We start from the raw sequence: 15,442 nt of genomic DNA on the forward strand, positions 1-15,442 counted from the left end.
TAGGGTGAGCTTGAGGCTCCCCTAAGCAATGTCCCCGAAGCATAGGTTCAATCCCAAAGCCCACTGCCAGGGCTAAGGGCAAGGAGGACCTTGAGCACGCTGGTAGTGACAGTACACTTCATGTACTTAGGGTAGCAGAACATCAAGGGAGCTATATGGAAATATACCTTTTGCGGAATATCAGCAAACATGCTCCTCCAGTAAGAGTGAGCAAGAGCTACAGGGTCTGACGGTGAACATGGAAATCAGGTGACCAGAGATGAGCTGGAATATAAAGGCACCTGAGACTCAGCTGGAACCTTGGGGATCTGAGCCTAATGCTGAGACTTAGAGGACTGGGGAGTGGAAATTAGCTTTAGGGTCCTTTTAATAAATGGGCAGTTTAGGGACCAGCTGATGGTGAGCAAGATTCTCAATCCCTTAGCCACCCATAGATCCTTAAGGGTGAACAGAAGCCGACAGACAAGAGGGCCTGGTGGCTTAGTGGACTAATACGTCCACTATAGGGGCCTGGGTTTCACCTCATGGTCACAGCTTTAAATCCTGGTGGATCCGCTTAGCTTTTCATCCTTCTGAGGTCGATAAAATGAGTACCATTGAGTTGGGTAACAATAAAAATCTGTTATTCAGCACCAAGATACCCTTTGGGGGAGCGTGCACTTTACAAATACACGTCATGTTATGTTGTTTTATTGTCTTTCTGCAGTGAGGCTATTCCTAACTTGCAGTATTATATAAAAAGTAAATTACTGGAAAAGTCAACTCCACACTGCTCCATATTTACAAACTGGGCCCAATGCGTCAGTTTGTAGAGGCCTGCATCACATTATACATGCGCCAGATATAATGTATGCAGGGTAGACATTCCCATGTTAAAAGCCACATAGAACTGACGCAGTGAAATTTACAACTTTTCACTACGGCACTCTACAACTTGACTGTGTCAAAATCCCTATGCCTTCTCAAACCAGGCGTAAGGATTGATACGGGGCTTTTAACATGGGAGTCACCTCTGTGTTCAGACTCATTGCAGGAGTGCAGGCCGCAATGCATCACTTCAGCTGCAAAAGATGTATCAGAATTTCGGACGCATCTGTGAATCCTTGCGCGATGTAGCACTGTATTGTAAATACAGCGCATCCATGGTGTCGTTAAGGCATTTGTGGTAGGCGCAAGAATTCTGACACATCGATGCTGATGCGTCAGTTATTGTAAATATGCCCCTATGTTTTTGAAATATACAAAATCATTTTGGTAAATTGAACCTACATTTTTAAGCGACATGCAAGCGCTTCATCTCTCATGTAAATTGATGTAGAAATTAAGAGCGTTATTGATAAAGTAGACTACCGACTTCATTACAAAACATTGATTTAAACAATTCGTTCATTGCTAGGCCTGAGTGGAGCTCGTGGAGTTTCTCTCTGTGGAATTTTATGAAGTTGCCGAAAAACTCGGTGGAATTGCACGGAGTTCCGCGAGCAGGTGGGGTAATTATTAGATTCATGTCCATTGCGCCCAGTGGTATACAGAACATTTACATTTCCCATATTTGAGCTTGTAAAGTGGGGGTCATATTCTCGCTCCCATATAATGAAGCAGGATTGCGTGAGGACGAGCAGGGAAGTCGTAGCCATCTGACTAAACACTTACCACCTCGAGACGCGCCCACTGCCCATCAGCGGGTCCAGCAATGCTCGCATCTGAGCGAGGGCCGACATCTTAGAAAGCTCCCTAGTCCAGCCATCCAATGCTCTAGAAGAACACACCCAAGCCTATGGGTGCAATCGGCAAGCAGACAGGAACCAACCAACCCACATCGACATCAGTGGCGTAACGATAATTGAGGGGGCCCCCCTGCAAGGTACGTGGAGGGGCCCCCTCTGGACTGTATCAGGAGCTCCCCAACCAAAGTGAAGTGCTGGGGAGCCCCCCTGGAGCTTGGAGCCCCCCCCCCCCGCACTGCGGGGGATGCGGGGGCCTGGGTTACGCCCCGGATCGACATTCAACATAAAATAAAGACTGCTATTTTGAATTGCTGCTAAATACCGTCCTGAACATATAAATACGGCGGCCACCTTGGAATGGTGCATTCAATTCAAATCACACTGAAGTCTTTGAAGAAGGTGTGTTGATAGGGGTCATGGGCGCCGGTAAAACTACGTTGTGGCTGACAGTTTTTGCAGAACTCCGCTGAGTGACAAAACTCTGCAAACTCCGCCAGCGGAGCAGAGCTTTACGCCCACCCCTATCATTGTTCAGCTAGAGCTAGTAAATGCAAATAGAAACCCAAGACACACAATTAAAATGATTTTTTTTCTAACTTGAGACATAAACCTTGTAGTTATACCTTCACAACAAGTTCATAGCAGCGATGTGTTTTTACACTGATCTGTATAACGTTTGATTTTAAAGAACTGAAACAAAGACACACATGAAGATCAAGCAGTGTGATAGCTAACTCGGGAAAAGGCAGACTTTGATCACAGTATCTGAGCCCGGACTAAACATACATAGGTTTCCTTAAAGGTTGTACACTCATCTGAATATGCCTCTTCTACTTTGGTGGTTTTATGTTAAATCTAAGCTGATTTCATAATAATTAGAAAATTGACCTCTATAGCGAAAATAACGCAGGTGGCAACATATTATAGGTTGTCTGGAAAATAATAAAAGAAATCATGTTTTAGACAAGCACGACTTACGTTTTGACGGGCACAATCCATACATTTTGTCACTCTCGTAGTCTGGCGTGGTTGCACACCAAGGCTGGCCGTCAGATCTCCCATCCAGTGTGCAGTCGGCATACCAATTCTTATTAAACATGAAGGGAAACACACAGGGCTTGCCGTTGGAATTCCCTCGAAGTGTAAACATATCTGTAAGGAGAAAATGATAAAGTTACATTGAAGAGACACAATCACAAATCCTTGTCACCATTTTTTATCAAAGATATTGTTATTTTTAATGAAGAGCGTAATCCCAAACCATTCTGTGGTTGCAAATAGCAAATCGTGATTCCCAGGATCAGGATCCCTGGTCACTTACTGAAGACAATGAAGCATAAAAAGCTGCCACGAAGGCGTATTTTCAATTGTACAACATTTAAGGTGAGCGTCACCGAGCAGTCTTTGAGGGTGTAGATTGGGAAAGAGGTGGACATTCACATAGCCATAACTTTGGGGTTATCTGAATACCCTCCCGGTGGTTTTCAAACCCAGTTTGTACTCCTCACTTCTGACTAGATTTAGAGAATAGTATTTACCTAAATTGTTTAGACTGGATTTAGGATAGTAAACACCCCAAGGTAATGACAATGACAAGGTTATGGTGATGAATTGGTAAGACTGATTTCTGCTATACCATGGAATGTATAATTCTTCTGGTGGTAAATCCAATAATGGATATAATATTTACAGAGGACACTACAATTTGGATGATTTTACCTTACCTATTTTTTCTAACTCAGGCCCAAAGTGCCAGAAAGGATTGTGCAAATGGAGGTATGGAAGTCCAATACCAGCTCTGTGGCCATGCCTTGTGTGCTGCTTTCACTTTGTCCTTAGCTGCTTCATTGGATTTTGTTTTATTTTGGTAACCTTTGTAGGGCCTTTAGTTTCTAAGAACCTCTCAAACTTTAGATCTAGTACTTCTCACGAATACTGTTAGAGTGCCCTGAGAATGGAGAGGCTGTCCTTAGGAACCCCATCATATGTACTCTTAAGGGTGTTGTCCTCTTAATCCTTTGGTGTAAACATTGACTAGTGGCAGCTCATAACCATTTTTAGGTCTCGCCTAGCTATTGCGTAGCAATCGCAATGCGAGACTATAGTAGGGGGCTCCCAAAAGAGGTTTGCACGGCGAGCACGCGCACAATCACGTGCATCGTGCCGCCATGCAATCCGTTTGGCATCGTACTTCAAAGGGTCCGCTCCCCCGCCTGGAATGCACTCCCCCGCCCCCGCCAAGCGCGCACACAAATTTGCTTTCACTTTACAGCAGTCAGCAGTCTATTGCCTCCTGTCACAAGCGTCCTCCTTTCTATTCTATTCTATTTGAGAATCTGGTCACCCTACCTATTCCTGACTTCTATAATCCTCTTTAGTCCTGACCTTGGACCCTGTCACCTTAGGCGCCTTATCTCGGCCGCATAGTGTGGTGAGAGAGAGTTGTAGTACTTGCAGCGTAGTGTCGGGCCGGAGGACTGTTGTGCACCCAGCGTGCGGAGTGACAGGAGAGGCCAGAGTGTTCCTCGTAGCTTTCACTCTAAAGCACAGGGACGAAGAGGCGATAAATGTGCAGGCTTCAGGAACGGATGTTCATGTCACATATTTTGTTGTTTCATTCAGAATGATGACGCATGTTCCAGCGGGCTGAGGTGAAGTGCGTCTCTTGCCAGGTCACCGGTCTACCCTTTCAGTGGCACTCGTCTGAGGCATCCGGTGTCTCCATCGAGGCTAACCAGGCGGCCGGTGTACGGGGAGCTGACCCTCATACCGAATTGAGGGGGCCCGCAAGTGCTAATGTGTGTAATGCCACACATTCTGTTCCCTCTGCGTCAATCCGTTGCGTGACAGCTCTTTGAATTCCATCCTAATCTGTCTTCATTGTGCTTGCTTTATGCTCCTCATGGTACGCAATTAGGAATTGCATACAGCCTAAAAAACAAGCATTGGCAAAGCCAAAGGGTTTCACCTGTGCCAACTGGCGCTTAGAGGAGTAGTCAGAAAAAATAAATACCCCCACTTGGACCTACTTTTAGAAAGCCTGAGAACGAGCAAGTCCATTTTCTCTTTGTCTATTATTCATCCTTTCATCCCCCCCTAGCTTTCCTCTCTTCTCTCCCATCTTTCGCCTCTCCCATGTCCTAATCTTACCCCTTTTCTCTCTTTTCCGCTTTCATGTGTCTTACTTCTCCTTTTGTCTCTCTCATCCTATTGCCCTCCTCTTCCTCCGCTTTTTCTTTCTTTTCATCTGTCCTCAGCACTCTTGTCTCCTTACTTCCTTTTTCGCTTTTCCTACTTCCCCTCCCTCTTCTCTTGTTCTTTCTTGGGCTGCTGGTGCCAAAACGTACAAAATCGCCCAACTGTTACCAAAATCTTCCCCTGACAAAAAGTCAGACTGGCTTGATTTACCAATGCATGTTTCTTTGGTGCTTAAGTAGGACTTTTATTCTATTAGCTCCTGTTTTAGGAAAGGGACATGGCGCACAGGAAGTAGAAATGTTTTTTGCCAGGATCACACAATAGTGTAAAGGTTACGCTGTGATTCGAACAGTGGGCCCACAGCTTCTCTTTCAATGTGGGACCATTTTGGCTGCTAAAGTACTCTTTGGGGTCATTTAAGTTTACGTTTTATGAAACGACCATGTTGTGAAGTGATTTTCGGGGAGCTTCACCCCTAATCAGCAACGGGCCTACATAACCAAAGGAGGGCATTTCTTTGGCTTCAAGTATGGATGAGTTCCCTAAGTTCAATAACAGTTTGGTGGCCTGTCATGTACATTTGGCTGCTGAGCGCACCATGAAAAATAAACAAGGCCACAGGAATTATTTTATGGCAGCAATCAGGGGAATGCAATGCTCCTCTCCTTGCCGGTTTTTGAAAAACAGTAAGGGCCTCATTTGGAGTCAATTTTACATATATATTATATTTGGATATGTGTTCACCTTCTGATGCTACGAATAACAAGCATTTGCAAAACAATAGGTCTCGCAATTGAGAGTTTTAGCTTTTGACATTGTAAATGACAATGCTTTTCAGTTATGTGTTGGTTTTTAAAACATAAATAAAAGACATTATCATTTACAATGCCAATAGCTCAAACTCTGGCAAGTGCGAGACCTATTGCATTGCAAATGCTTGTGTTTTATGAAATCACGACCAGCACCACTGCCTATCTGACTAACAAGCTCATTGCCTATATAGATCGCAGTGTCTCATCTATAGCCAGACCCTTCTTTTTTTGGTAACAATTTTATTCGTTCCCAAATAGGAACCAGCACCTGAGGAACCTTGACTCTGTGCCTTGGTTGCATGAGGCTTCGCTGGAGTGCATGATTCTATCTGCCTGGATTCTTGGCTACTGCAACAAAATACATATTCTTAAATATTTTAAATGATGGGGCATCCCCTTGGGGTCTCCCTGCATGGGCCTTGGTATAGGGTGTACTCTCCCTGCTCCCTTATGTGCTTTTCTTAGGGTTCACATGCACAGTGCTCGTGCTGTGCTTGCAAAATCTCAAAAAATAAAAACGGGCTTACAGACCACCCAATATTTACCTTTAGTTTCCATTGGTTGGCTCCCATGTCACTCTCGTTTCCTTTTTTACTGTTGGTCAGTGCCTCCTTCTGCCTCCAGCCTTTATTTTTATGTGCAATGCATATCTGTGTCCTACACTGAATTTTGGGAGGCTCAGCTTTGATAAGTGCAATGGTAATCCTATCAGCAATCCTTTCAGGGGCTCTCAACTCACTGAGCTATGCTGGAGGGGAGTTTAAATTCTGGTGCCAATACTTGCTTTTTATCTTATTTTTATTGCTGTTGTGCTGCACACTGTGGTCACCCTCTAGGAGTGCTGAGAGCTGAAGCCTTGCTCAGCAGTATTCAAAACTAGAATGGCGAAATTAATCACTATCTTTCTTCAGGCCTTTCACTCTCCCTAAAACTATAAGTCTCTCACAGTGGCAGACGCTATTTAATGGGGGTGGGGAGAGGTGGAGGGGGGTGTAAATTAAAATAATAATGAAAAAACACTGACCTGCAGGCTGGCCACCTAGTCGACCGCTGCTTCTCAGTCCTCTTGCCGCTGCCGCTCGCTCCTCGGAAGCAGGAACCAGAAAGCACCCAGGCTCCTGACTCCCCAAGCCAATCACAGCACTGCAAAGCAGTGTTGTGATTGGTCTGAGCACCGTGGTTCAGCGCTTAGACAGGAAATGGGGATGTGGGCATGTTCTGCACCCAGGTGCAGAACATGCAAAGTGGGCATGACTGTTATGGTTGGCCCGAGAGGGCCGGCCAAACAGTTATGCGCACTTTAGAGTGAAGCAACCACTCCTCCTGGCCCCTACTCTGGCAGTCCAGTCCAATCGGAAACAAGGAAAAGGAAAACTAAGATGATAATAACGCGGGTTATTATCATTTTAGTTTTCCTTTAACTACTGCTGTGGGGCGATGTTCCTCCGCCTTAACGGAGGAGCCGCCACTGGTCGCCGATGTGTAAAATAGAAGTGAAAATAAATGTAAAATATAATTTGGAATGAGGCATAGTTGTGAGGCGACATTGGCATAATGCATTTAGTCACATAAGACATTGCTTCTAGGCACATGCTTTCCGTGAAATGTACCTCCCAAGGGGCGCCTCTTAACCCGGAGATTCTGCAAAAGTCACACGAACTGCAGTCCTTGCAACTTGTGCGATGTGACAGGATGAAGATTCTCTAAAGTTATAGTCTATATTTGTTTTCATCGAGGCTTGCATGGCAACTGAGTGGTATTTTTAATAGTTTGCTAAAACACTACGACTTTATCGTTCCATTTAAGTTAATTGATTTCATTCAAAATGTAACTCAATCAGCAGTTTTTTTCCCTAGAGCCGAAGTTTGCCCAAGGCTAATCCCCATGTATAAATTATCTGCATTTAAACAGTTAATTTTGTTGAAAATGAAGCCTGGTAATATTCTCAATGCATTGACATGCTGCTGCTACAGAGAAAGTTGATTAGTTCCCCTTGAGGGGATTTGTGTAATTCATTTGCAAATAATAGTTACACATTTGCCATATTCAGAACAGGATGAGCCAATTGTCCGTCACAATAGCATCTATTTTCACCTGTTCCTCATAACTGGTTTCTTTAGTTTTAGCCTGATCAGCTGCTGAGGTACAACTTATTTTCTATATAAGCCATAAATCCGCTACAAGGGACAACCCTTTTTATGTAGTGTTTCATACAAGCAATATGAATAAGCATCAAGGAACTTTGATTGGCCTAGATAGTACAATAATAGGGTTGCAGAGGTTATGGGCCATTGACAATAACATTTATTTGGAATAATATTTTTCAAAAACCACTGAAACATTAAGGGGGCCTATGTGTGAGGTTTAGCACTGTGGTATGATGAAATTATGCAGACTGTTCCATCATTATTTATTAATTTAGTAGGCTTAGCCAAATATGTTTGGTACATGGCAAACACACAGCATTGCTCTCGAAACAAAGTCTTGGGATCTCAAGTGCATACAAATCAGTTCAATATGTTTTAGCATTTCATTTGCTCTTCAACTTAACTGTAGCAAATCCTTCATCCCAACTGTCACAAAACAGATTTTTGGAATGCCTTATGAATTAACACGGTTTACATTTGGTGATGGGTTTATGTAAACCACAAGTGATATTTAGGTCTTGCCTGACACCGCACATGTGCTGTAGCTTGCAAGAGTTTTTGTTTACTTACAGGGGCTTAGAGCCTATACATTGCCTTCCACTGAATGGCTTCATCTTAACTTTTATTTGCTTGCTCCTCTTTGATCAACACACGATGGCTTCACCTCCTCTTCATGTTATTGTCCCTACTCTGGAGAATGGACCAAATACTGCTTCCATGCACAGTGTACGTCCATCCTCTACTTGCACTTTCAAAGGCACTTCTTTATTTTTGTGTTTCACAGCACTCCATAAGGGTACATGGTCTTTGGTCAACACATGATGGCTTCACCTCTTCTTCGTGTGCTTGCCCCCACTCTGGAGAATGGCCCAAGTACTGCTTCCGTCCACAGTGTATGTCCATCCGCTACTTTCACTTAAAGCACTTCTTTATTTTTGTGTTTCACAGCACTCCATAAAGGTACATGTATTTTCTTGCCCGTTGTTGTTGCCTGCTGCTACGTCATTTTTGTTCGCCACCTTGTGTGTTGCGCTTGCTGCGCGCTCCTTGTTGTTTGCTGCCCCTTCCCCCTCCCATGTTGTGTTGCTTGTCACCTCCCGACTTGTTGCTTGCCTTTCCCGCCACCCCTCCAATGTTGTGTTGCTTGTCACCTTCCGAGTTGTGTTGCTTGCCTTTCCCCCATCCCTTCCCATGTTGCATTGCTTGCTTCACCCCTGACGCTAGAAAAAAAGCTCTGGCACACAGGCAGGGCTATTTTTTTCTAAGTTTTAGCCATGCTGCATTGTATTACATGGCTAAAAGACCATGGCAAAGTCTATAGCGCTTATATAGGAGAAACCAATGAGCTTTGCCAATGCTTGTATTAGGTGTGTGACAGTGAGATCAAAATATCAATTTAGCAGGTGTGAGGACTGCTAGTTTTAAATCACACTCATATTCTACAAACAAAGTAATAATACCTAAAAACCAAAGTTAATGCTGATTAAAAAGCTGACTAACATCTAGCATGATACGGATTAGCAGTAGGGTATTAAATTAGGCAACTCGTTAATCAGAGGTCTTTCTGCAAGTTCTTTATAATCAGGGTCACTGGAATTAGGCGTTTACTCAATAAATATCGATTTGCCACATAATCCATCGTCTGCTGCATAATGTGCAGATTTGAACTAAAAGATGTTGTTAGAGCTCAAAAGGATCTAAAGTTACTAAGAAAAAGTAGGTAACAAATATTTCTGCGCAGACAAAGGCACTTCTCAAAGGATTACTAGTCACCTTTCTGTTGCTTTTTGCAGCATTTGGGTGACATCTGGTACTAACGAGGTGTAACATTTGGCCAGATTGTGTTAATGTGTAAACATTACAAATGCATGAGGTAATACTATCACAAGATGTGCTGCATTATGCTGCATTATTTGCATTTCTTGCTACATAATACACAGCTTTGTTGTTTGCACAGTTTTTTTTCCAGCTGTGACTGTCCTTCAAATATTAAATGAGATATCATACAATTTCACATGTGTCAACCTTTGGGACAAACAGCAACAATATCCCCATCAATACTAACTTGTGTCCCACTTCATAATTGAAGATTATCTCTGTAAATCCATTGTTATTCTTCCTGTCCTGCACTTGTGAATTCATGAACAACTTCCCCTTCAAGCAGATGTTGCGCTGCTGCATACAGGAAGATTTGTTAGCATTATTTTTCACGTTGTCAGCTGTTTTAGAAATGTACTCCCTACGAAACAATTACTCAACATGCAAACTCTGGGGCATATCAACAGGGGTTTTATCTCTGCTTTTTTGGCTTTAAAAGCCAAAAAAGCAGAGGTAAAACTAGCACCCTATCAGCAACAGGGTGCTAACACACAAATTCGCATGTTAGCACCCTTTTACTCTATGCTTCCCCTTGCATCTCTAATGAGATGCATAGGGGGCATTCCAGAGTAAAATAATAGGAGAAATGTCGCTAAGCGACATTTCTCCTATTATCAAGGATATCGTTAACCCTGTAAGCGATAAAAAAAGCAGCGCTAACCGCGGATAACGCTGGTTTTTTACGTCTGGTATTTTTCTGACTTAGCCATGATATCCTATGTAAGGTGGATATCATGGCTAAGTATATCTATCCCTATCAGCAAGCTATCGCCAAACCTTGTGGGATTATTGCTGTATTTCCAGCGATAATCTAACAATTGGCAGCTTGCGCTCTGAATTTTATCGCTTTGGAGATAAGCCTTGCTTATAGCACGCTATCTCCGCGATAAAATTCAGAGTTGGCCGGTGATAATTATCCTCACGCTACGAGTGCTGAGCGATAATTATCGCCGGCCCTTGCTGATATGCCCCTCTGATCTTTCAAAAGCTGAGAACTGCTTCTGAAACTAAAAAGCTCATACTTAGATACTTGAGATTAGTGGTAATATTGCAGGTTCTAACCATATAAAGTAATTGATTTAACAAACATTTGCTTTGACTCTCTTACATTCTAAAGGGTTTCTACAAATCTTCACTAACACACAACAAAGAGAGTCTTTCCTACATCGCCTTTGTTATTTTCTGTTACTGAGACCTTGTGCATGAAGACAACCGGCAATCAGTTTGCCAGCCATCCAGCTGGATCCAGACAGACCCTAAATGAGTGGTGAGTCCTGTCTGTTTGTGGACTCACATTCTTTTAGGGCCGTGCAGTACTCGTTCCCTGAATTTACTACATCACTCAACACACATTTAAACTCGGGAGCATCCTTTATCTGTAGGTGCTGGTACTATGTAGTCAATATCCTTTATTTGTAGGTACTGTTACTTTGTAAGTCAATGCCCATTATTTGTAGGCACGCTACTTTGTAAGTTCTGTTTTTTCTTGGCTTGTTTCTGAACTGTTCCAAATGATTGTGAACCTCTGTAGTCGCAAGTGTACAATCCTGATGCTCTACAAAATAACCATCTTAGTGGGAATGTGTGCTCACCTTTTTTACATTGTCCCGTTTGCTTCCACCATTGTTCACAAACGTTCGCTGCTTACAAACCTGGTATATGATTGGCTCAGTACTGCAATACATTGGTCATATGTTTTTCCCGTTCCAGGTAAGTTCTGAGCTTTGCCAACTCAAGAGCTTCACGAACGTTAGATCTTTGTAAATATTAGAGCTTTCTGTACAGTCTAGTACCTGAGATTTGTTAGATATATCACTGTATTAATTAATTACAATATTTTGTAGATTTATATTTATAGATATATTAGAGTATTATTTGTGTTTCGACCTGGCATCTTTTGGCATGTTTCCCTGTCTTTTTGCTTTCTGACCTCCTGTTTTTGACTCTATTTGTGCTGGTTTAGTGTCTCTGCGCACTTTCTCACTGCTGTCTAGTATTGAAGTGTAAGTGTTCCTATTGTAAATTGTATTATGGATCAGTGTTAGAAATGGGGGTCTCTAGTTGGCAATGGCTGGCCACTGTCCAAGTAGGGACCCTTCTTCCTAAGTTAGAGTAAGCAGCCTACACCCTTTGATAACCCCTGCTCAACCCTGTGGTAACGTTGCACGAGCAGCTAGGCTTATCTCAGAGGCAGTGTGTGAAGCATTTATGACCATACACAGTAATACAATGAGGAACACTACAAATGGACACCACTCAAGTAGTTATAAAAAATAGGTATATTTATATAGACTTAATCACAAGACCAATAACAGTAAAATTCCACAATACTAGAAAAATATAGTTACTTTAAAAAAATGCTGCAAAAATAGTTCAAGATGCACAAGATGATGTTCAGTTCAATGCAGTGGTCTCTGCGACCCTTTTACTCACAAAGTATCTGGATTCTGTAGCAAAGCAACAAAAATGTCGCTAAAGAGTTGTAGCGATACATTTCCTCACGCTAACCAGCGATGCGTTAAATCCTTACCGCAAGGGGGATGATGCGCTGGGTTGCGGGCAGGAGAAAGCGACAAACTTCTTCACGCTAAGACGGTGATGCGATAATATCCTTACCGCTAAGGGAGGATGATGCACCGAGCCTGTTGCGTGTGCGATCTTGCTGCGATGAAAGAAAATGGCGCTCCGCGAGGGAGCGACGATCCTGATGCGATGCGGGGAAAATGGTGAGCGCTCGGCGTCCGCGCTGCGATGAGCTTGATGCGATGATTTGGGGTTAGCGAGCGCTTTGGGGCCCGCTAACAAGCAATGCGACAATCTTCGGGATAGCGGGCATTATTAGGCCCGCAGACAGGTGCTGCGACGATCTTCGGGATAGCGGACGTTTTCAGGCCCGCTGACGGGTGATGCAACGATCTTCGGGATAGCGGGCGTTTTCAGGCCCGCTGACGGATGATGCGATAATCTTCGGGGTTAGCGAGCGCTCGGCGACAGCAGAGCGATGATTTTTCTCACGCTTACCAGCTGCAGCGGCTCGCTAACCGGGGTTAACGACGATTTTCACCACTCTCTTCTCAGCAGTAGAACTAGAGGCCCTGGAACTCACAGGAGCCTCACCTGCAGATAGAAATCCTCTCTGGGAGGAAACAGGAGGCTGGTGGTGGAGTCTGATGTGCCTGAGACTCCTGCAGGAGGCTAGCTCTCTTCTAGCCCTTGGGTGATTGCTGTAGCCACAAAATAAAAGTTCCTTCAAAGTCCTTTTCCTCTTCTTCCAAGTCCAGTAGTAACCACTGCAGGCCAGTCCCAGAAACAGCACACAAGCACAAGGACAGTCCTTCTCCTGCAGATTCCTGTAGTCACACAGACAGAGGTTCTTCTTGGTGTCCAGGAGCAATGCCAATTGTAGGGGTTTCAGCACAGATAATTATACCCCAAAAGTCTTTGTTCTCAGAAGCTACAAGTCTCTGAACCCAGCCAGAACCAGTTCTGCCCAGCCCTGGAGCACTTTGTTTACCAGGCTGCATCCTTTCTTTCAGAAAGAGGGGGTCTGCCTTCAGACGCACAGTGGGAGGTGGAGCCAGCATTCACCTTGCCAGGCACAGCCCTATTCAAGTGCAGGAGCTACCCCTCCCCTCACTCCAAGGCAGATCTCTCTATTCAACCCAGGTCTGTCTCAGCCTGCCCTGTCCCTCAAAAACCATACAGCCAATACACATAATAGCAGAGCAATCTGGAAGGTTTAGGCAAGAAAGTAACTTTACTCTAAAAGTGGTAGTTTCAAACACAGAATATAAAAATAACCTTCACTAAAAGATGTATTTTAATATTCTGAGCTCAGGCATACTAAATTCGTTTTTCTACCATCGTCTGTGGGTCAGTTAGGACTATAGAATGTAATAGCCCAGACCTCCCATTCTGGCCTATGGAGAACAGGTAGCCTTACAGTAGTGAAAAACAAAATAGGGTGTAATTCACTACTAGGACATGCTACACACATCAGGGCATGTCCTACCTTACACATACAATGCACCCTATCATAAGGGGGGCTTACAGGATGCCAAGGGAAGGTTTAGGGGCTGGGAAGTGGGTGCACTTCACAGCCAAGATGGCAGTTCTGGACTGCACGCAGACACTGCAGGGGCAGGTCTGAGACACACTTTACAAGCTGCTTCTGTGGGTGGCACAAACCAGTGCTGCAGGCCCACCAGCAGCATTCGGTTTACCAGCCCTGGGCACACACGGGCCATGCTACTAGGGACTAACAGGTAAACCAAATAAGCCAATCATGGATGTACCAATTCACATGTCATCTTTACAAAGGGAGCATTCGCGCTGTGGCACTGAATGGCAGTGGCACAGCGCCCAGAGCATCTATAACCAGCAAAAACAGAGGAGACACAGCAAAAAATGGAAGGGAGACTCACGCCAATGATGCCAGGTCTAACAATCGGTGTTTCCATGAATGGCATATTTGATTGACTGGTAAGTCCCTAGTACAGTGCACTATGAGTGTTAGGGCTTGTAAATCAAATGCTACTAGCACTGATTGTACCACCCACCGAAGTAGCCCTGTAAAGGCATCTCAGACCTGCCACTGCAGTGTCTGCACGCTATTGTTACGGCCATGTTGACTTGGCAAGTGCACCCACTTGCCAAGCTCTAACCTTCCCTTTTATATGAGAAACGTAGGACACTATCTGTCCAATAGGATAGAATGGGAAATACTTGGTGATATTTTGCCAGTATACCTTCCCATTGGGACAAGATAGAGAAATGGAGTTTAGTGTGTCTGAACTCAAAATGTAGAAATGTATCTTTTAGTAAAGATGATTTTTTTTATTTTGAGTTTGAAAATACTACTTTTAGAAAGTAGTATTTTCTTGCTTAACCATTCAGTGTGCTAATGCTGGGTTGTGGATTTACTGTCTGGCTTTGGAGTGACAGGGGCTAGGCATGTGCATTCTCTTCAGACAGCCACTGGGGCGGTCGAGGTGTGTCCTGTCTTTCCTGAATGAGTCAGGGCTGGGCTGAATAGAACTGGGATGCATTTATTGTAGAGGGAGGAAATTTTCTTGCAACTGGATGGGTCAGGTCTGCCTTGGACAATGCTGTCTCCACCTCCTGCCGGGAAGCTGGGCCAGAGAGGACCAAACTGGTTTGGAGTAAGCACAGACACTCTCTGCCCAAGAGAACAAAGAGAAATGCAGTATAACTATTGGGGCCCAGACCCCAGAACTTTAGAAATCTCTTGGGCCAATGAGACTGCCAAAAAGAAGAGCTGGAGAAGCTGTGAGGAGGAACTATCACTTTGCTGAGTACTTTGCTGCATTGGCCTATAGTGGCTGTTTCTGTCTTGGGCAGTGAAAGGACTGGACTGAACTTTCTGCAACTTCTTTATGTGAGTTTCTCCAAGGGCTTGGGGTAGAGCTGCTCCCTGTTCAAGAAGTCTCAGGAACAGCAAAGACATCAAGTTCTTCTGCCACCAGCACTGGGAGCTGTGTGTTTTGTGCTGTAACAGAAGAAAAAGCAACTTGACATATGATGCAGTTGCCGACTCCTTGTCCTGAATGCACCGCAGAGGGCACTGCCGCACTTTGCACCACACACCTGGTCTCACTGCCACCGCCCGCCGCTGCCACCAAGTCGCTGATCCCACCACGACCTGTGGGCACTGCACTTC

General features: G+C 44.3%; 1 protein-coding gene across 1 annotated transcript in view; it reads right to left on the minus strand.

The window, feature by feature from the left end:
- MRC1 (mannose receptor C-type 1) overlaps positions 1-15,442 on the minus strand; it is an 841,411-nt gene that overhangs the window by 695,818 nt on the left and 130,151 nt on the right. Inside the window, exon 3 of the mRNA XM_085631521.1 lies at positions 2,706-2,879. Coding sequence (XP_085487647.1) covers positions 2,706-2,879 — 174 coding nt within the window. The remainder of the gene's footprint in view (positions 1-2,705; positions 2,880-15,442) is intronic.

This window comes from Triturus cristatus, chromosome 10, assembly GCF_964204655.1.
Source record: "Triturus cristatus chromosome 10, aTriCri1.1, whole genome shotgun sequence".
Taxonomy (NCBI): Eukaryota; Metazoa; Chordata; class Amphibia; order Caudata; family Salamandridae; genus Triturus; species Triturus cristatus.